Here is a 21537-nt window from a genome sequence, read left to right as displayed (position 1 = left end):
TTGTGTAGTTTTTAAGACTGTATTTTAAGTACCGGTAGTAATTTGTAGTTTTAAGATTGTATTTTTCATGGTTTGTAAAGCGCCTTGAGACCCTGTTTGGGTTAAAGGCGCTTAATAAGTGCGGCTTATTATTATTATTATTATAAATCATCAGATTTATAAATTTACTTCACTACTGTTAAATATAAAAAATATCAATTTTTAATCATTTGCCATAAAATGTGTATTACATTGCGAATTTCAAAAAAAATCAAAATTATTTGATATCAGAAGGACATTCTTCGTATTCAGAATGCAATTAGATATGTCTGACGTGCGCTCATGTCCCACAAAAAATACTGTCGAAATGCCATAAACGCTCATTCTAGATCCCTTAACAGATCGAAATTACAACACAAAAATGTAATATACATAATCATGAATAACTTGCAAACACATCAACTGAAATTTTGGAATACACATTTTTGTGGATATCTACACATACCATAAAACGAGGATGAATCACAAAATACTCCTTTAAGGTGGTACTACACGCCTGGCCAATTTTGTGCCTATTTTTATATTTTTCTCAAAAATTATAGTGTATTGATGGTGGCAAGTACGATATGTATATTTTAGGGGCAAGGACTACAATTACTGCAATGGAAATTTTATTTCAGCACAGACAACAGTTGTGGAGTTACAGTCAAAAATGAGGGAAAACCAATATTTGATCAATAAATGTCTTGAATCACTGAAATTCCAGTGTAGTAACTGGATCCCTTGCCCCTATATACATAACTTTTGTTACCAGTGGGTTATTAGTTTTTGAGACAAATGCAAAAAAAATCACAAATTTATCAAGGGGTGTAGTACCACCATAAGTGGGTATAAAACACAGCAAATTGAGTGTTATATACTCAAATTGATTATTGAATTCAAATTTTTAAATTTTGTTCCAACACGCTACAAGAAATGTATTAATAGAAATAACATTGATTTTGGTGATTGTTAATTGCTTTGTAGATTGAGATGTTTTGTTCAAACAATGCATTAAGCTGGAGGAAATTGATTACTTTTACAGAATTGGTATTTTGCTTTTAAAAAAAATCTCGAGTGCACGTACAATGCTTATGCCATCACTCGGGCTAAATGATTTTTTTTGTATTGTAATACTTATGCTATGCCTGAACTACTTATATTATAATGGGATTTTAGTTATTTACAACCCATTTACACTTACTGTGTAAAGTTTGGTTGTTATTTTCACCATCATTACTTGATGATGAGTTTATACCTAACCCACAAGGCACATACATTGTATCTTACAAATGTATATATTATTATTCTATAATTTTGTTCATCATATAATAGGGGCTGTGCAATAATTATGAGCCCCCCGGGCAGTAAAATTTCCAAACGGCTTGCCAAAATTGCTTGCCCCCCCCTCTCGGCCGGCCAAAACCCCCCCTTTGCACATGCTAACATGCAAAATTTTTTTGGATCCCAATTTGTAAACTTTAAATGGTCTAGATACATGTTGCATATTTAAGCCTTTCCATACTGTAAGCGTTTCCGTACTGTTTTCCTCAGCCTTTTTAGGGGTGGTGCAATAATTATGTGTACCCCCGGGTGGTGAATTCTCAAAATGGACTGCCAAAATCGCTTGCCTGCCCCCTTTGGCGGTGCCAAAAAATCTTTGCCCCCCCTTTTGACGTGCCAAAAAACCTTTGCCACCCGTTTTGATGTGCCAAAAAATCTTTGACCCCCCTCCTTTCACATGCAAGATTTTTGGGAACCTGACTTTAAAACATTAAATTGTCTTATCATATAATGCGAGCGCAGTGAGCGAGCAGGAAATTTTGCATATTTGAACGTTTTCCTACACCTTTTTAGGGGGTAATAAAGAAACGGTGCCCAAAATATCTGTGCCAAAAATCGGTTTCCCTCCCTTTCGACCTGCCATGGACAGTTATTACTAAATATTTTTTTTGTAATTTTTGGTAAAGAATAACAAAATTAACATGTCAAAGATCGTATATTATGGCTTTAAATAAAAACAACAATCCAACCATGGTGTAACATTTCTTTTGTGCCATAATTTCTCAATATACTTGATACTCAATGAAACGCATCTATTACCAGTACTTACATATATACACATGTACTATCCAGACTTTTCAATCATTAAATTAAAATTAAAATCCTATCTATAGGGTCTAAAACTTATAAGTTCCCCTATACAAATATTTTACGAAATGTAATTTAATGTTTACGAAATGTAAAAGGGTATGTATAGCTATTTGTTTTACACATGTGGACCAATTTATAGCCTCACACATCATTGGGTTAAGGGGTGGGGTATGAACGTTTGGACAGTATTTATTGTGGGACATTAGAGCACATTAGACATATCAATTGCATTCTGAATACTGAAGAATGTCCTTCTGATATCAAATAATTTTGATTTTTGAAATTGCAATGTAATACACATTTTATGGCAAATGATTAAAATTGATATTTTTGATATTTAACAGTACTTGAAGTAAACTTTATAAATCTGATGATCTATACTTAAAGTGTATGTAGGTGGGATGAAAAGCCGACGATCAATTGAAAATTTTGACCTTTCAGTATTGAAGATATGGATTTTTCCCAAAAACACACAAAAAAATAGGTCTTTTGGGAAAAAAACCCATATCTTCAATATGAAAGGTCAAAATTTTCAATTGATCGTCGGCTTTTCCTCCCAGCTACATACACTTTAAGAATATGTCATTAGATTTATAAAATTTACTTCGAGGACTGTTATATATCAAAATGTGAAAAATATCAAATTTTAATAATTTGTCATAAAATTTGTATTATATCGTGAATTTCAAAAATGAAAAATATTTGATATCAGAAAGACATTCTTCGTATTCAGAATGCAATTCGATATTTCTGATGTGCTCTCATGTCCCACAAAAAATACTGTTGAAACGCTCAAAACGCTCATTCCAGATCCCTTAAGTCACAACGGTTAATTGTGTTAAGGTAAGTGGTCGTTTTAAAAGTTGCACCCGAGTCCATGTAGCAGTCAGGTTTTAATAACAAACACATGAATAACAGACCTGGTCTACTGTATTTTTGATATGGACTCAGATGCAACTTTTAACATTGTTTAAAATGGTTTTTTTTTACAAAATGAACCATTGTGACTGAATGTAATGATGTGTGACGCTATAATTTGGTTCATAAGTGTAAAACAAATAAGGCTACCATACCATTTTTACATCTTTGCATTTTTTCAAATATTTTTCAATTTATTTAAAAAAGTATTGAGAGGGGAACTTATAAGGAGTGGAATATATTATATTTGATATTGAGCATGAAGCTAATACAAAGAGATTTTATATTTTAATATCATGAATTACTTACTGAGCATCAGTTCCCCTATCCTTATAACAACAGTTTCTCCCTTTTCCGTCAAATTACGTGATACGTCAAATTATAATGTCACTTTCAACAAAAGTTAAGATATTGTGTCCACTTTGGTCCATAGAAGGAACTTTAATTTGTGAACCCTCTAAGTTTAAGTTCAATGCAACCGTATAGGCTGTAAATCCTTTACATGTATATATCATCTGAAACTATTTGACTACCATAAAATGTCTTTAGTATGTATGTTATATATTGAGCTATGAGCTTCCAAGTGATATATGCAGTGTTGCCAAAACTTTTCATCGACAAGGCGCGGCACATTGGCTCGCCAGGCCGTGGTAAAGGAGTCTCAAGTAGCCCAAGTAGATCCTTTTAAGGTTCCAAAAAAAGCGCCCAATACTAGATATTCGGGCAGGTTTGGGCGGAAAAGCACTTGACTTAAAAACGTCCAGTAGTTAATGGGAAGTTATGGACCAATCAATAAATGGTCACAAAACCCTTTGTAATGGTAATTCGGAGCTTCAGAGACTCAAAACATTTATAAATCGGCTAAATTGAAAGGAAAATACATCAAACTACTGCCACAACCTGACTTTTTGCAAAGTAGCCCAATTTTAGGCAAGTAGCGGCACAGTTTTTTGAGTAGCGGCAAGTGATTGGCAAGCAGCCCAATTGTGCTCCTAAGGCACGGCATTGGCATCACTGGATTTGGTGAAATGAATTTGTCTATTGATTGAAACTTGGCATATGAGCTCTTCCATTTAATATCCACACTACTCCTGTGGACAATTTTTGAAATATTTTCCACAGAGGGAGTATGATTTTCAAATGGAATAAACACATTGGGCAATCCCATTAGAATTTCATACACCATCTTAGATTCAACCTCAATCATCCACAGTGCATGAGTTTCAAATAGAGTTGGTTATGTGCTACATGAAATTCATACTCCCCATGCATGTGCAAGATATTTCCAAATCTTCCACAGGGGTAGTGTGGATTTTGAATGGAATAGCCCAGTATTTACAATGCGCAGAGACAAGTTTGTGTGTGTAAATTCTACTCTCACGTTTACACAGCACATGTAATCTAGATCAAGACGGATTGTGAATGAGATTGCATGTGCAGCGCCCACCATTTATAATCTCATTCTGAGTGCCACAATCAATGAATGTCAATATGCATTGATTCACATTGATGCACATATCTGAGACTTGTATGGATGGATATCTCCATTATACACTTGATACAAAGATAATTTCTTTTAATAGTAGGCATATCAATGAAAATTTGGAGTTGCAGATAGGTTGAATTTCTCTACTGAATTGAACTGATCTTTACTTCTTGCGTAAAATGACACCAAGATCATCAAATTTGGTCAAGCGGATCTGGAGAAATGATTTTTTTTCGATGCAAAATCATTACCAATTTTCTGTAGAATTATATGGGAAAATTTGGAAAAATTACAAATTTGTATATTTTAAAGTGTATAAAATGGTAATTATGTCCTTTGTTCAATTTTACCAAATGGATCAAGCTTTTTTTCTTCCGAAAAATGACTCATTAATATGCATAAATGGAGAAACAATTTTTTTTATAAATTTAAGTTAATTTTATACTATAACTATACAAGCTTCACCATTTCATGTATCAACTTTAAATTATGCAAATGAGATGCATAATTAATTTCCTTAAATACAATGACTATGGGGAATATTAAGCTTGTTTTGCTCTGAGTTTGATGAGTTCTATTTGAACTTGTCTTCAGTTTTTGACTTGAATTTGTTTTTAAACTACAACATGTAGTTTTGTTGTTTGCTTTTACATTTTGTTGTCTGTCCCTGAAGAAGAGCGGTTTATCTGCTCGAAATGTCAGTGTTTATTTGTCTGTTTAGATTTGTTGGTCTGCTATGTGCACAGTGATTTTCACCCCTTGCCGTGTACTTTTGTACTGTTTTCCTGACACTTAGGCTCTGGAATTGGCAATTTTTGGCCATCAAACTTTGCCTGTTTGGGGCCTACATTGGTTGTTTGGTTTATGTGCACAGTGATTTTCATCACTTGCTCTAGTGTACTTAGTATTCCCATTGATTCATGTTGTTTCTACAGATTTAACAGTTCTGTGGGCCTTGGAACTGGTGATTTTTGGCTATCAAACTTTACCTACTTCTAATGCCTACATTTTGCTGTTTTTGTCCCCCTCTGCATACCGTCTAGTCTGTATTTTACTTGTTTCCCCACATCAAGTTGGTATACCTTGCTCTTTTTCTCTCTAAGTATATATATATATACTTTGATATACTTTAGACAAACAATTTAGCAGTTATGAGGCCCGAAGGTTTCCGTAATTCCAGGGTTAACATTAAGACCACCCTTAATTGAATATTCCAGACAATATTGAGTGCAGTATTGACATCCCTATTAATAGTTTGCTGATGTTTTAAGAAAATTCATAGATAAGTAAACACAACTAAACGGTTCCAATTACTCAGTAAAAGGTGATATTGATTTCTGCATTTCATGTTTTATCGGCATCGCTAAAAGACAACTGTGACCACTAGACTAATAATAGAATGATAAATATTTCTCTTTCTTTCTTTATTTTCTCTCCATCATCCTCTCTGTATCTATAGCAATATGGCTAAAAAATTTGTTGTCTCAAAACCCACGCCCACGTTCCTTTTTTCTTAGCGCATCCACATGTCAGCTGAAACAGCAAATTCATTTTTTATTTCCCTTTTTTTTCTAATTTTTTGCTGTGAAATCATGAAATTATGTGACAAATTTGGAAGAAAGTATCAAAATAAGTATTTTGATAATACGATAGTCGCATTTGTTTCAATTGTGTAAATCAACCTCAATTTTAGGCAGTGTACTTTTGAACACTCGAAAATGACATCTTAATTCAAAATTAAGTTTTAAAAAAATCTTTAAAAAAAAAAATTAAAATCTGTAAAAAAAAACCTCATTCCGCATTTGCCTTTGAAACTGCAATGGGCTTTGAGACATAGCATTATTTTATTTTAGCCTAATAAACTGGCCTCAAGAAGAAACTTATAATTTTTAACAAGGTTATATTTTAAAATCCTCTCCATAAAAATGAACAAACATGACACACAGGATTACTTCAATACTCTACTCTAAGAACAGCTTCAGAGACCACATTCACCCAGCAAAAGAAATCTGTGAGAATGCATACAAGATCCTTACACAGGTGATTTTTTCAAAAGAGTAAGTGGAATAGTGTGGAACGGGGCTGCACTATTCCATTTACTCATAGCCTTGATCAAGTCTTTCTCCTTACTTTTTCTCTATTCATGCTATTCTTAGGACCCATGGTTGAAGTATCATAATACTGTAACTGGATTCCCTCAGATTTTTAGTCCAGTCAGAATTTTTGTGTAGGACGAAAGCCTTGACGGGTTTGTAATTGGATTAAATCTGGCCCTACACAAATGAATGGGAGAGCAAATAATCTGCAACACAGATCAGAAGAAACCAATCACAGGCTTCCCTTGTTTAAGTCACTGCTATTTGGGAATCATAACTTTTAAAAAGGACCAACTTTGAATTTCATTTAAAAAAATTAATGGTTTTGTTAAGAAATGTTCAACTATAGGAAGAACTATATCCCATTCTCAGGAAATCAAGCTTAACCATCATTAAGGAAGTGACAATAATTGTATAAATATTATATATTTCTTTTTACATTTTGTGAATAATTTGCAGTACAACCCTACTAAAATAAATGGACTTTCCCAGATTTTGAAAAATAACTGAAAGCCTCCCATGGTGTATTATGTAATCAATTACCAACTCTACAAGTCCTTGGCGCTGGCAACATGAGCTAGGGAGGAAGTATACCTTGTGGGCGTGTGTATTTTACTCAAACACTACCCCTGCAGTGCACAGTATGCCTGGGGTAAAGTATGATAAGAAAGTCCACTCCCGGAGTCCACTATCTAGCAATTCAAATGTCAAATAGATTTTCACAAAGTTATGATGGTAAATAATTATTTTGAAAGAATAGATATTAACTTCAAAACTTTGGAAAGAAATAGTAAGATGTGGCCGGGGATGTGGCAAAGCTTCCATGAATTTTACATTCACTAACTATGGACGCCAAAGGACTTGAAACAAGTCTATTTACTCACAGATTTCTTGTGTTGGGTGCCAATTATTGGGCTGTGAATGTGGTCCAGGAAGCTGTTCCATGTCAGTGCATTTTGCTGTTGTGTCAGTTGGACAACTGTTTGATACTGACCAGTGTTCCTCTCATCACTAGGAACTTTTAAAAAAGCAATTATCATTATTGCATCAGAGTTATTATCAGCAACATATAGCACTGGGTCTGAATAACTATTTTCACAAGTTGTTCCTGCTGATTTCTATATCGAGTTTAAAACACTAAGAAATAGTAGTATGCATTTTGTGACTATCTACTGCCTGGTCGAAAAAAACTTTGGATCAATACGGATATTTCAGCACAATAGTGGTATTGTAAAAGTGGAATATTGCAATTCATCGTACCCTAGACTTCCAAGTCGATTAAAGAAAAAAAGTGTTTTTGTCCTCCCCCATGCAAAATTTAAATCTACCACATTTAAAAGCAATCAATTTCCTCCCACTTCGATGCACTTTTTGTACAAAACGTTGAAATCTTGAAGCAATTAAAGATCACAAAAATCAATGTTTATATCTATAAATATATATATTTCTTATAGTGTTAGAACAAAATTGTAATTTCTTTAAAAATTTTAAATTTTAAATAATCAATTTGAAGTACATTAAATATTACAGGCACCTTGACATGTTTTATAACCACTTAATTTCATGATGATGATGAATCTTGGCCAAAATTGGCCAAAATCAGGGTCAGCCTTTTAATTTTTTTAGTTTTTAGTTCATAATTTTAGTTTTTAGTTCATAATTTTTTTTACTTCTTCTGGGTGTAAGTTTTGTTTCAAAGCTAAATTTGGCCAACAACATTTTCTTAAGAAGAAAATCATTACTCTAAACTTATATAACATTTCATAACTGTCATTAATTGCTGCATCCATATTCCAATAAACTTTGCATCTTAAGTATTCAGTCACCCTAATTGAATCTATTTCTATGGTGTGCCATACGTATTGACGGTCTGAAGTAGGCCTATTGATTTATCTTTCTACATGGCCAATGTTCATTGCCTAGACCTACATATATACAGTAGGGAGTCATTATCATTAAAAAAATATTTTTCCAACCTACCGACCCACCCCAAAAATCTCACTGGAGGGCAAGCAAACAATATTTTTTTAGGCCTGATAATTAGTTTAATATCATCATCATTGCAGATCATGCTGACGTTCTATGAGATGGATATGTACATCATTTAGGGATTCAATCATGTTTCACCGTTGTTCATCACCGATTAACAACGATGCGTCCGCGTCGTCTGCGTGGTTTACTTCGCGAGGACAGCTTTAGCTGCCCGAGCGAAGTAAACCACGCAGACGCGCGCGGACGCGAGTTGTTAATCGGTGATGAACAACGGTGAAACATGATTGAATCCTTTCAACAACGAAAAGAAGCTAAAGATCGTACCGGTGATCGTATAATTCACGATTATTTTACAAGGAATGTCAGTTAATCATTGTCACTCAGCCTTACAAAAACTTCGATGATTTCTCTGTTGATATCAGCAATAAAACTACAGAATAAAACGGCAATGTTTAGCCGCTACCTGTAAAATACTGAATTCAAATTGTAAGCTTGCATACGCACAAAGGTTCCAGTCATGATGAATTTTACACGCTCTCGCGTAACGCGTAGTCTCGCTCGCGTTCGCGTATACGCTACAGTAAAAGTGTGGGTTCATCACGGATTAACAACGGTTGGCTCCTGTACAAAGGTATAGGAAGAGTTGTTGAAAGTATAATGAATATAACATAGGGCACCTATTATGCCATGACATTGGATACTACTACCTTATGCTTAGCAAATTTGTACTGATTTAAGATCATGCAACTTTCCTAGCTATACTCAACTCTGTTTGAGAACTAAGAAGTTACGCTTAACATCTTACATCCAAATTTGTGTTTGAAAAGCTCCTTTGAGTCCTCGAACATGTTATTTGTGTTGCGTGCAGTCGCTGAATGGATTGTAGAATTTGCCTTTTGTCACACACATTTGCAGAGTTAAACATTGGGGGACTTCGACAACTTTTTACTGCCAGATGCCATAACCGATTTGGCTTCAAATTGTAGTACATGGAGAAACTTTGTTGTTGCCTGCTTTGCAGCCGAATGAATGAAAGCACATTGAAGGAAATGAGGATTTCTTGTTATTTTCTGATGATAATGGCAATGATACGAATCCAGCATTGTGAATAAAGTTGTATCATTGCCATTTGATCCTTGCTCGACTGAAATCACTAGTGATTAAACTTGTGAAGACGTATGTTGATTTTAAAGGCCAACTTTGTTATAAAGCCTGGCAAAAAGTGGGAAAGTTATAACCATGTACCTACCATACTGCAAGAAATCTAAATCCCGATGATCCAATCTGTCATTCAGTTGGACATTGCACATATTCTGCAAAGTGTAAACACCACCTACACCTGCAGATCACCTGTTAGTCTCCTCCGCAGCCAGTTTGGTTACGCTCCCTCCACACAAACAGTCTGCCAATGATAACAAACTGGTCCATTTTGATCGGCTAACGGTTTTCTGACGACGTCATCCAGCTTGACGTCAAACAAGGCTTTCAATTGGTCGATCGGCTACTTCAATATTCATGAGCAATTTTGACCCGCCATCTTGCCAGCTGACTGAGGTTAATCAAGCTCCCGTATGTACAGCTCTATGTGTACATACGTGTAGCCATCAGAAACGGCGTTATAAGTGGCCATTGGCAGATTGTTTGTGTGGAGGGAGCGTTAACCAAACTGGCTGCGGAGGAGACTGATCACCTGTATCAACTTGCATTGTGCGATATGGTGTAATCAATCCCATGTTTAACCTATAATCTAATAATTAATATGAATAAGGTAAACGATAATGATAACAAGTATGTATAGTCTGTCCACATTGAAGTACAAAGTAAATAGACCTCGGAAACTGGAGGTATGAGAATGATTATTTCAGTGCAATGCTTCTATGGCGCGCCAACTGTTGCGCGATTTGTGCACCACGCTCTCTACGCGTCGCGTCGCGCTCGCGTGTGACGCAAAGCATCAACCTCCGATGCCACAGATTTGGTTTGTACTTCTAAGTGGACAGACTGTAGGCCTACATGTATGAGATAAGAGGTTAATGGATGGAGTTATGTACGTCAAATTGGACGAGTATACTCAACTACAAAAAAGTTGTACAACCCTACAAGAGTATACTCAACTACAAAAAAGTTGTGCAATCCTACAAGAGTATATTCATCTACAACAAAAGTTGTGCAACCCTACAAGAGTATACTCAACTACAAAAAAGTTGTGCAACTCTACAAGAAAAGTGTCATGCAATGATGATCAGGTAGGGAAAGGCAGAGAACATAGGAATGAACAGCTAAAGGTCATATTGTAAAGCTTAAACCTAACACTGAACACTGCTTTTTGCTATCGGGAGTTAAAGAAGAAACTAAAAGGAGAGCAGATGAACAAATGATGACTTCCGGTAGAGAAACCCCAGGATCCGCATATTGTATCATCTCAATAACTAAAATCGGTGTTAGGTACGTTGAAGAAGATTTATGGTAGGGGTATATAATGGTAGGGTTGGCAACTATACAGTTCATGGATGGTTCCATCAAAATGAGTAAAGGTTGATAACGTTATTAGTAGAACACAAATGCGTTAGAAGGTGATGAAACTTGACAAATCACAACAGGTGCTATCCACTCACAAACTATAGCCTTGCGCTCTGGCAGCTTCTAAAGCTGTCAAGCTCCGCTTTCCACTCCGGCAATGAAATACAATGTTGCTGTCTGATGTGGAGGGTTTAGGTCGACCAAATCTTGCTTCAAATTTATCATCTGAGAGTCCAAATGCTTCTTCAACTTGACCCACTGAAAGTGTTAAAAGGGACACATATGTACCAATTTAAAATGAGAAATTGATATTTCTCCCGATTTTCTCCTGTACTTTTGGCATCATCAATAGATGTCAGCCTTGGCCTTGAAGGCATTACTACCCACAGGAAAAAGTCTCGGCTAGTTGCCTTCCTATAAAAGCAAAACTGAAAGAATAGTTGTTATTTTCATTCACCTAATTCTCTAGGTTGTTGCAAGAAGGTAGTACAGTTCAGAGCTGCCATATATGCCAATATTTGCTGCATTTACAACAAAACTTGTTGTTGAAATATTATTTCACAAATATTTTGCATCCATCTTAGTTTAATCGTTTATCTCAAAGCCCTTCAAAAGTTGAAAACCTAATGTAGAATGCTGTTTTAACAAACTGTTGGACAAGCTTTTGACAAGAATGCGCCAGGGTCCTGTACACACAAGCATATAGTATGAAGCATTTTATTGAGATTTATAACCTAGGCTACTTTTACATCTGCCGGTATCATACGTGAGCTTTTTGTGTGGTGGGTTTTTGGTGAAAAAAAAATAGCGTCAAAAAACAAAATTTACTCAATCCAGTGGGAATAATGCGCAAAAAGTGGACAAGTTTACTAATATGCGTGGGGGCTTTGAGACAAACTATTAAATTAAGATGGCCTTATATCATGCAAGAAATAGTTTCCATCACATAGCTTTACTCAGATGGGGTACCACGACTCGTCCATATCACGCTCATAAGGAGGTTACACAACAGTGCAGGTGCATGCAATTACGAGCAGATGCATGCAATTACATGTTACGCACATGTCTTAATTGGTGCATTTATTTCAACTGCCCATCAAAGTATGATGAAATGCAAAATAAATGTCAAACTTATAATACTGCAACGTGGAAATTTTCACACTTCATTTATTTTCACGCTTTTTGCGTTCCAAGCTGCTACAGCGAAAATAACAATGCCCGAATATATTCCTTTTGTGTTTAGGTCAATGTAAGGATACTTAGAATCGCAAATTCAAAAACAAGGTTAACAGTTCAAAATTGGCTAAGCGTGGAAAATCAATTGTGCGAAAATTTCCACTTTTACAGAGTATACCAAGGTATGCATGGTGCATTGATGTGTCTGCACTGATACAATCCACCGTATTCTACCAATCTATCAAGCAAGCTACAAACCAGTATTATCACAGCGCTTTAAAATCATCAAGAAAAAAATCGACATATATGGCAACAGATTCCACTTTCCACCTCCTTGCATTCACCCACTGAATTACTCAACACTTACATTGGGTAACCTTCAGAACGTGCCATTTGCAAAGCTTCCAGACTTCGGACACCCCCTCTGCAGTGGAACACAATATTGTTATCACCTTTTGACGGTTTGGGCCGGCCATATTTTGCCGTAAATGCCGTCTCTTCCATGGTGAGTGCGTCACGCACCTGCCCCACTGAGAATGGAATTATGGTAAGGAAATGATGTATTTTGTGTGACTTATGCTGGGTTTCATACTTTTCTGCCGCTTTGATGATGAGTCATTTTCGATTCGCTGCACAGTCGCACCAGAAACGCTAGCGTTGACCATCAGCGGCAAACCAAGATATCAATCACTCTACCGCTTTGTCCAAAGCGGCAAATCACTTGGAGCTCCAGAGCAGTGTCGCTCTGACATATGAGAACAAGATACAATTTTTGGCCAATGAGAACATATAGAGCGTATCTGAGCAGCGACATTGGCTTTTAGAGTCATGCTGCTGTCGTTCAGCTGCATGCTGCTCCGCTTGCAGAAAAGTTCAAGCGGTGGTATGATGATGTGTCACCTTGCTCAGCAGCAAGCGACAGAAAGTATGAAACCAGCATTAAAAGGATTATTTATTTATTATTCATCAGAAACTTGTCATTTTTGGGACAAGTTTAGATCTGCTATGTCGATTTCTTTATGCATTGCTTACTGTATTGTTTGTATTAAACACCTGGGGGCGTTGCATTTTTCCAAATGGGGGTGGGGGCATTTATTTTAGTGAATTTTTAGTAAAATTGAGTGGTGGCTCAACACATACATGTAGCATGTATGTGTATTATTGAATCATTGGATCAGTAAAGTATAAACTGTTTACATATTACTATTCGTCTTGACGTATAAACTGTGTGCATATAGCTATTCCTTTACGTCTTGTTTGTTCGTCCTAGTTGTGTGAAGCTACGCTGATATTCATGATAATAATATGATTGGAGAGCTAATACATGCATTGTAGGCGCTGGTATGAAATAGCAATTTACTTTGTTTTACCTCATTTGTTAGGCTTGAAAGGGGACAATGTGAGCAGTGAAAACTAACATTTAAATACGAATCGGCAAGGCGATATGTTGATCACTCCACCGCTTTGCCCAAGCAGCAGCTGGAAGTTGAATTCAAGTCAACTCGGAGCAGTGCCGCTCTGACATTATGAGAACCAAATTCGATTTTGGAGTGGTGCTTAGCGGCAACAGGGGCTTTCAGAGTCATGCCGCTGCCGCACAGCGGTGTGCCGTTCTGATTGCAGACAAGTGCAAGCGGCATGATGAGGCATCACGCCACTCAGTGGCAAGCAGCAGAAAGTATGAAACCAGCATAACATGGGAAGAATCAGTTGTATCTGAGAGTACTAAATTAAGAGAGGCACTACTTCGATCGCTAAAATGAGGACAGCATGAGCTCAGTGTCTGCGTAAGAGTCTGTTCAACAAAGGTGATTGTGAATATGTAATGATATGAATGAGTAGCTACGAAAAGGATGATTGACAGCACCGTATATATGGTTCATTGGGCGGAGCCATTAGGCCTATGCTCATATTAGGCTGTTGTTGTGCAGACATCATGCTCTGCGAACGGTACAAAAAGGTGACTGATATATCTATTACGGTTTGGCAGCAGACAGATTGCGCTGTTCTCTGACCCTGAGTGTTTGTCACGTAGACAGACCATGACCTGGGTAAACACGTACAAAGCAGGGGATGCGACTGTGCCACAGGTCTTGTCTTCGGAATCGGTATAGGCAATTTGTACAGAGTGCCGCTAGACTGGCTGTACAGCTGAAGAGGATTGAGCTTAAATGTATAGAAGGCAAGGCAATCAGATGAATACCGTAAAAACTTGATAGTTAGCATATGTGCTTACTATAGAGCGCTTTTAAAACATGCAAACATGAAGAGCCCCATCCACAAAAGTGTAAAAGGTTTTGAGCAAGTCACCGATACAAATAGTTATATGCGAACAAGTAAAACTGCAAATGTGTGTCAAAACCCTAGCTCAGTTGGTAAAAGGCCGGACATTTCGGTACAATTTCATGTTTTCAAAAGCGCTCGATAGTAAACACATATATAACCATCGAGCTTTTAGGGTATATTGCATAATCATAAATGATGTAAGAAAGGCAGTATGTGTCGTCGTTGGACAGGAAAACCTCATGTGTCATTGGCCCCTGGACATGTTTAAAGCAAAACTTCCTATTCATTTAACCCCTTTTTTTTATTTTAAACATGTTCAAGGGCCACAAGTGCATAGAGGTTTTTCCTGCCCAATGATGACATGTAGTTCTCATCAAAGGGTTATAAGGTGTGCCATACTAAATTGTACTTACGTGGTACATTAAATGAATTTGTGATTTGTCCCCATTGCTGCAATTCTTCTGGTTCTCGTACATCTATCAGTTGTATATCCCCTGATTCTATCCTATTTACAAGACCTGGATAGAACACATTCATGTCGTCCTCCACGGGGGCGCTACTCAACCAACGAACGGCTGCATAATAGAAAATGAATGAAGCAATAAGGGGTGGTGCAATAATTATGTGTACCCCGGGGTGGTGAATTATAGGGGGGGCAAAGATTTTTTGGCAGGCCAAAAGTGGGGGGGGCAAGCATTTTATGGCAGGTCGAAAGGGGGGGTCAAGCAATTTTTGGCAGGTCGAAGGGGGGGCAAGCAATTTTTGGCACAGATATTTTGGGCACCGTTTCTATATTACGCCCTAAAAAGGAGTAGGAATCATTAAGAACATGGTCAAATAATTTTTTATGCAAAATTTCCTGCTCACTGCGCTCGCATTATATGATAAGACAATGTAAGGTTTTTAATTTGTGTTCCCCAAAATCTTGCATGTGTAAGGGGGGGGCAAAGATTTTTTGGCACGTCGACAGGGGGGGCAAAGGTTTTTTTGGCACGTCGAAGGGGGGGCAAATATTTTTGGCACGGCCAAAGGGGGGCAAGCGATTTTGGCAGACCATTTTGAGAATTCACCACCCGGGATACACATAATTATTGCACCACCCCTAATATTGTAATAAGGCAACACTTGCTTTGATATCAAGTTATATTAATTAATTTACAGTGATTTGAGTCGAATGTGTCATTGATTAAAATTTTTTGGGGTCTTTTGACACAATGAGCTAATCTGGTAGAAATCCATGCACGCCCTATGGAAGATAGCCTTAATCTCCCGTTAATCTCATTCAGGTAGCCCAATTTGAAATTCACACTCCCTGTGTGGGAGATTAAGGTAATGCAGGGCTGTCAACTCTCACGCATTGGCTGTGAGTCTCACGCATTGGGTCACTTTCTCACGCCAAGGTAGTATAATCTCACGCCAAGGTAGTATAATCTCACGCCTAGGTAATAAATCTCACGCAAAAAGCTAGAAAATGAGTAAAATCTCACGCATCATCAAAATAATTTGTTGTACCTACCCCCCCTCCCCCGCTTTTCAGATTCTCGAGGGCTGTGGCTCAAATTTAACGTCAAAATTAACATTGTAGTCGGCAAATCCCGGTATGCCTCCGTCTCACGCCAAGCAATTCCAAAAGGTTGACAGCCCTGGGTAATGTCTTCCACAGGGGGTGTATGGATATAAACTGGAACAGCCCAATAAAACTGTACATGTATATAGCAGACCCTAATTTTGCTCAATTTTTATACCAAAATCCTTAATGACCCTTATTTTTATTTGTTTATACCCAATGACTACCTTTTTTTTAAAAAACAACATTTGTAGGTGATAGGCCCTACTTCCCAAAGCTGGTAGGCACACACCCATCACTTTTAAAGTGACCTCCAGCCCCCAGCCTTACCCAGCTTGGCTCCTTCCATCTAGGGAATTAAGTACAAATGATGCAGCTACATTAACTCAGTCAGGCTGGGGAGAACTGCACTTTTGCAAGTAGGTATGGAATAAACTTTTGCACCCATCAGGAGCCACTATTCTGCCAAAAAGTGCTCCTGGTTCAGGTTGGTTGTCAGCCTGAACCAGCCATAGTTCCAAATGGCCCCTATAATTTGGTTCATCTCAAGTTTGGTAATGACGTCAATGCTTCTTCATGGTTGTGCTGCAAGTGTACCAACAAAACGCCCATGTACGCGTGCGTGTACACTTAGGGCGTTTAAATTTACTCGCGCGATTTGACACTGCGGCACAGAAAATATGCACATATATGTCACTACCAAACTTGAGATGAACCAAATTATAGTTCCCATTTATTTAATTTTCTCCCTCGTTTACTTACATTTCACCAAACTTTGTTGCCTATTGACTGACCCATACACTGGTGGATTCACACAGCCTCCATGATAGGCTTGGTGTCTTGCTGCCACACTAATAGCTGCCCCATGACGAATAGCTGCCCTGGACGTCTGATAGACAGTCTGCCTTGATAGCAACAGTAGGAGTGGTGTTACACGATTCATTTTTGTGGTTCTGGAAAACAATTTAAATAACAACAGTTCTCTCAATTAAATGTTTGACATAATTCATCCCACAGCCATGCGATTTCATTAGAAAGTGAGGTGGGGGGGCACTCAACTTAAATTTTGGTAGGGGTGTGCGGTGCGGAACGCCAAAATTAGGGAACTAAGAACTGATTTGCAGGCAAAATAAGGGCCAAATTATAGGCTGTTGAGCTAAAAATTTCTAAATTTGAGCTTAAGGGGGTACTACACCCATTGGATTTTTTTGCGGGTTTTCTGCATTTTGTGGAGAAATGAGAAAAAAAAATTGGTCAAAGTGGTATGCAAAATGAAGGGGCAAATCTTCTCGTTCTATTGGTGGCATCGGTATCAATGTAGCTTACATGCTTTTAAAGGTAGAAGCTCGGAAGAGGTACATAGACCTAGATTCACAAAATCGAGTTTCTTTAGAATTTCAGAATTGATACCGTTAATCCAATCACTCACACTTGTTAAGCATTTGTGACAGACGCTAAAAGTATAAAAATTATTTTTTGGGGGAAATTAATTAATTATGCACAGCTTTGAAAACATTAATATGCATCAATTTCATGTTATCAATGAAATTAAACTTATTTCCCCCCTTTTAGTTGACAATGATATGCAAAATTTGTGTTCGCAAGGCAGCATATTTGTTTCAGGTTTGATAAGGTTGAAATTAAAGAACAGTAAATGCCTTGGTTTTCAGTATTAGGTGAATTTTTGCTCAGTTTTCTGAGGACATACGGGAAGCTTACAAAACATGATTTATAATGCATTTGTAATGTGAATCGGTATGTTCACAATGATAACAGCTAAATGGGACACCCTACTAGTTCACATGTATTAACAGTTTCGTCACTTACCTGTACCGCATGCTGAAATCATTCCACTTTAAGAAAATCCATTATATCCAGTATAAATCCATGAAACTCACTGTATTCGCTTGCCGAAAGACTTCCGCATACATTTTTGTACAGGCGGTGGCGATTCGATACCATTTGGTATCGGTCAATTTCCGATACAATACTTTTATTTTTATGGAGCGTAGGCCTATTGAAAACAAAAATAATTATTCGAAAATTGAAAACAAATATTAAATAAAAAATCTTTCATTCTCTATTAGCGACTTCAGGTAGCGAATAAATTGTGTGTGGTAGGCATATAGGGACCGTCGACCGTTCACAAACACTTGCTGGGGGGGGCTGAAGCAAAAAAAATTCATCACAAAAATTTTTCGGGGCCCCCTTTAGCCTACAGACCTCCTATCATTCACATTTAAAAGTGTATAGAAACTAGTTTACGCTAGGAATCCTCATTTCATACAATTTTTAACAATGTTTCACACACCCGAAGTTTTCGTGTTTTGAGCATTGTATAGTTGCAATGTTCGAATCCAATCAAAGTAGGCCTAATTGCAAATCTTTTACAAAATATTTTACAAACACCACGGTTATATGTTATGAAAGATTTGAAACTATAGCCAATGTATTGGTTTTGTTTAATGTTTACAATTAATTTCAACACAAAAATTGTGTTAATAATGTTTTAAACTTAAATTGTCAACAGAAAGAGTCAGCTGATCATCAGGTTTTATGTCTTCTTTTAACAAGAGTGGAAACAAAGGAACCCGAAGAATGTGCAAAGTTATTGACTTGCTAGCATCTTAAATTTAAACTCTGAGTCAAAAATAAGCTTTGTTTCATTAATTAAAAAGAAAGTTGTAAAGTTGTTGTATCTTGTTGGTAAAGTGAAGTTTGCTACTGGTTTTATTATTACCTGTGTTGCGATTCGACATCCCACAAAGAGTAAGTAAGTTCGTTATTAAATGTGGTAGGCCTCAGTACCCCCCTCCAATCCCCAACATAGGCCTACACATGGACTCAATTAAAGCTGGATTCAGGTGGCTGGCGCCCCCAAATAAATAAATAAAGAGAAGAGAAGGGAAGAAAGGAGAAAAGAGAAGAGAAAATGGAGGAAAGGAGGAGAGAAACTAAATTGCACGTAATTGAGTAGGCCCATGTGTAAATAACCGCATAGTCGGGACGATTGGAAGTAGGTCCTATAGAGGCCTGCGACTAGGCATTGCTTGAAGGCGGGTCCTCGTCCTAAAAGCACGTGAAAATTACTGCGGGTCCGCCGATATGCAGGGCCCCTCACATTTTGCCACCAGAGTCAAAAATTAAGACGGACTCCATAACGACTTCATCGATTTATGCATGCTTTAGTAATTGCCAATCTCAAGTTTTGCAAATTGATTTCGGGCCCTTTTTCTGTTTAAAGCAATTGATTCAAATAGTAGTGTAAAAACAATGCACCGAATGGCTTCAATTCGACCTTCATTTTGCAAATTTTTTAAACTTATCAGGGGGGAACATCCCCCTCAGACTCCCCCTTGCGTAGTGGATAAACATATGATCATTTTCGCTCTTCTTCCAACATTTGCAAATTTAAGCCCAATTTGCGGTATAGGCTTACAGGGAAAACTTGTCCAAGGAAGGTTTCATGGACCATCATTTTACAAATTTCACTGATATTCAAAAGTATCTCATTTTGGAAAATGGATCTCATATTTGTAATCGTCTCAAATTGAATAAATTTGAGAAGCAATTTGAGATCCAATATGAGATCCAATTTGAGTGACAAATTGAGATATAATCCACCCAATTAGGTTTTATTGGGTGCTATGTTGCTAACTATTATAGTTGATGAAGTATGGTACTGTATGGAACCAGTGTCTAGACTTCTCATGGTCAAGTATGGGTTTAATTGCTGTTCATGGTCTTTTTTGAGTATACACAAGGTGACCATATGGTAAAGTTGATCTAAAATGTTTTTCTTGTTCCTTTCCAAAGCAACAAAAAAAAATCAAGAGAATGTTTTTCAAATTATTTAAAACATCAGAATATCTCACAAACTTAAAATCTGAATACTCATAAAATCGCTTGGAGAATTGCAAACTCAATCAGTAACAAAGGACTTATAATTTCCAGGAGGATAGTTGGTTTCAGGTTATTTGCTACAAAAAATTAAAAGAACAACAGCTATACAATGTAAGTAATGCAGAAATAATTCATGCATGTAGTGAAAACTGAAGCAAACCCCTGACGTTTAATTTTTAAAGTGGGATACAAACATTTGAAGTACCGGTATGTATTTTAAATAATAAGATATGTTTCATAGTATAATTGACCTTGTCTTCTTGGCAGAGAAACCTGATCTGCAAGCAACGTGAGAATTCCCAATACTATTTCAGCTATTAAATTGGAGTATTAGGCCTTGCTCTTTCAAAAATACAATTTTGATGATCCCCAACTTCTTTGACCATGAAATGACAAACATTTGGTAGCACCAATGTATTAAGCACCAATTGGGTGATTATGGATCTCATATTGGTACTCAAATTCATTCTCAAATTGGGTCTCAATTCTATCCAATTTGAGATGATTTTCAAAATGAGATCCATTTTCCAAAATGAGATAGTTGTGCACAACAGTGTTTGCGGCTTTTTCAAACTAAAATTTTACACACTAGTACCAAAATGGTCCACCAAATCACTTCAATTTAGTCTTCATTTTACCCTCCCCTGCGTAATCGATATACAAGTGGCCATTTTCGCTTCTGCTTTAGCCGATTTATGTTTAAAACAATTTATAGGCCTACGATAATAGGGAATGCGAAACTTGTCCACGAAAGGCTCTCACAAATTTTCGGCCGCCAAACTAAAATTTTACACTAGTATATAGGCCTTGGCATAATAGTGCCAAAATTGTCCACCAAATCGCTTCAATTAGATCTTCATTTTGCACACGTTTTTTTTTTTATTTCTGAGGGGGGAACACCCTCCCTCAGACAACCCCCTGCGTCGCGCAAGCGCGCTCCGCGGCCATTTTTTTTTTTTTCATTTTTTTTTTTTTTTCTACAAATTCGACCCAAACCCCCTGACTGCTCTAGTTCGACAATGGGTACCAAAAGCTGGTATCGCCCATCCCTATGAAGATTGACTACGTACTCTCGCTAAATAAAAAATCCCTTAAAAGGGATGAATAAGCGTCCTTATCAACCAATCAACTTTTAAGACAAATAGGTGAAAACGATGTTTTTTCATAATTTTTAATTTCACATGATCCGTGCATATATCGCCTAGCTATAAATGAAAAAATATTTTTTTAGACCAATCAAACCAATATATGGGTGTAGTACGCCCTTAAAGAGCTACAATTGTTAGAGTTTGAGGCTCAAAGGACTGCACTGGAGCAGATACAAATGTGGGGCTTAAGGAACTGCGGGAGAGCCTGAAAAAGGGACCCTTGACCGCCGCACATACCCGAACCACCTTAACATGTGAGTGCCCCCCGGGACA

The 21537-nt window shown here is 37.1% G+C and overlaps 1 protein-coding gene across 2 annotated transcripts in view; it reads right to left on the bottom strand.

Annotated features, from left to right (window-relative positions):
- The window catches only part of LOC140143849 (rhodanese domain-containing protein CG4456-like), a 56175-nt gene that overhangs the window by 18745 nt on the left and 15893 nt on the right, over window positions 1-21537 (bottom strand). Inside the window, exons 2-4 of one of the 2 annotated variants that reach the window (XM_072165663.1) lie at window positions 16976-17166; window positions 15060-15221; window positions 11280-11442 (exon numbers count right to left, since the gene is read on the bottom strand). In XM_072165663.1, the coding sequence (XP_072021764.1) occupies window positions 11280-11442; window positions 15060-15221; window positions 16976-17156 (506 nt within the window). In that variant the 5' untranslated portion in view covers window positions 17157-17166. Of the gene's footprint in view, window positions 1-11279; window positions 11443-12727; window positions 12891-15059; window positions 15222-16975; window positions 17167-21537 lie in introns of both variants that reach the window. The other variant, XM_072165662.1, reaches the window with a different exon arrangement.

Source organism: Amphiura filiformis, unplaced genomic scaffold (genome assembly GCF_039555335.1).
Source record: "Amphiura filiformis unplaced genomic scaffold, Afil_fr2py scaffold_29, whole genome shotgun sequence".
Taxonomy (NCBI): domain Eukaryota; kingdom Metazoa; phylum Echinodermata; class Ophiuroidea; order Amphilepidida; family Amphiuridae; genus Amphiura; species Amphiura filiformis.
The sequence above is the reverse complement of the archived record's forward strand: the minus strand, read 5'-3'. Positions and strand labels throughout refer to the sequence as shown.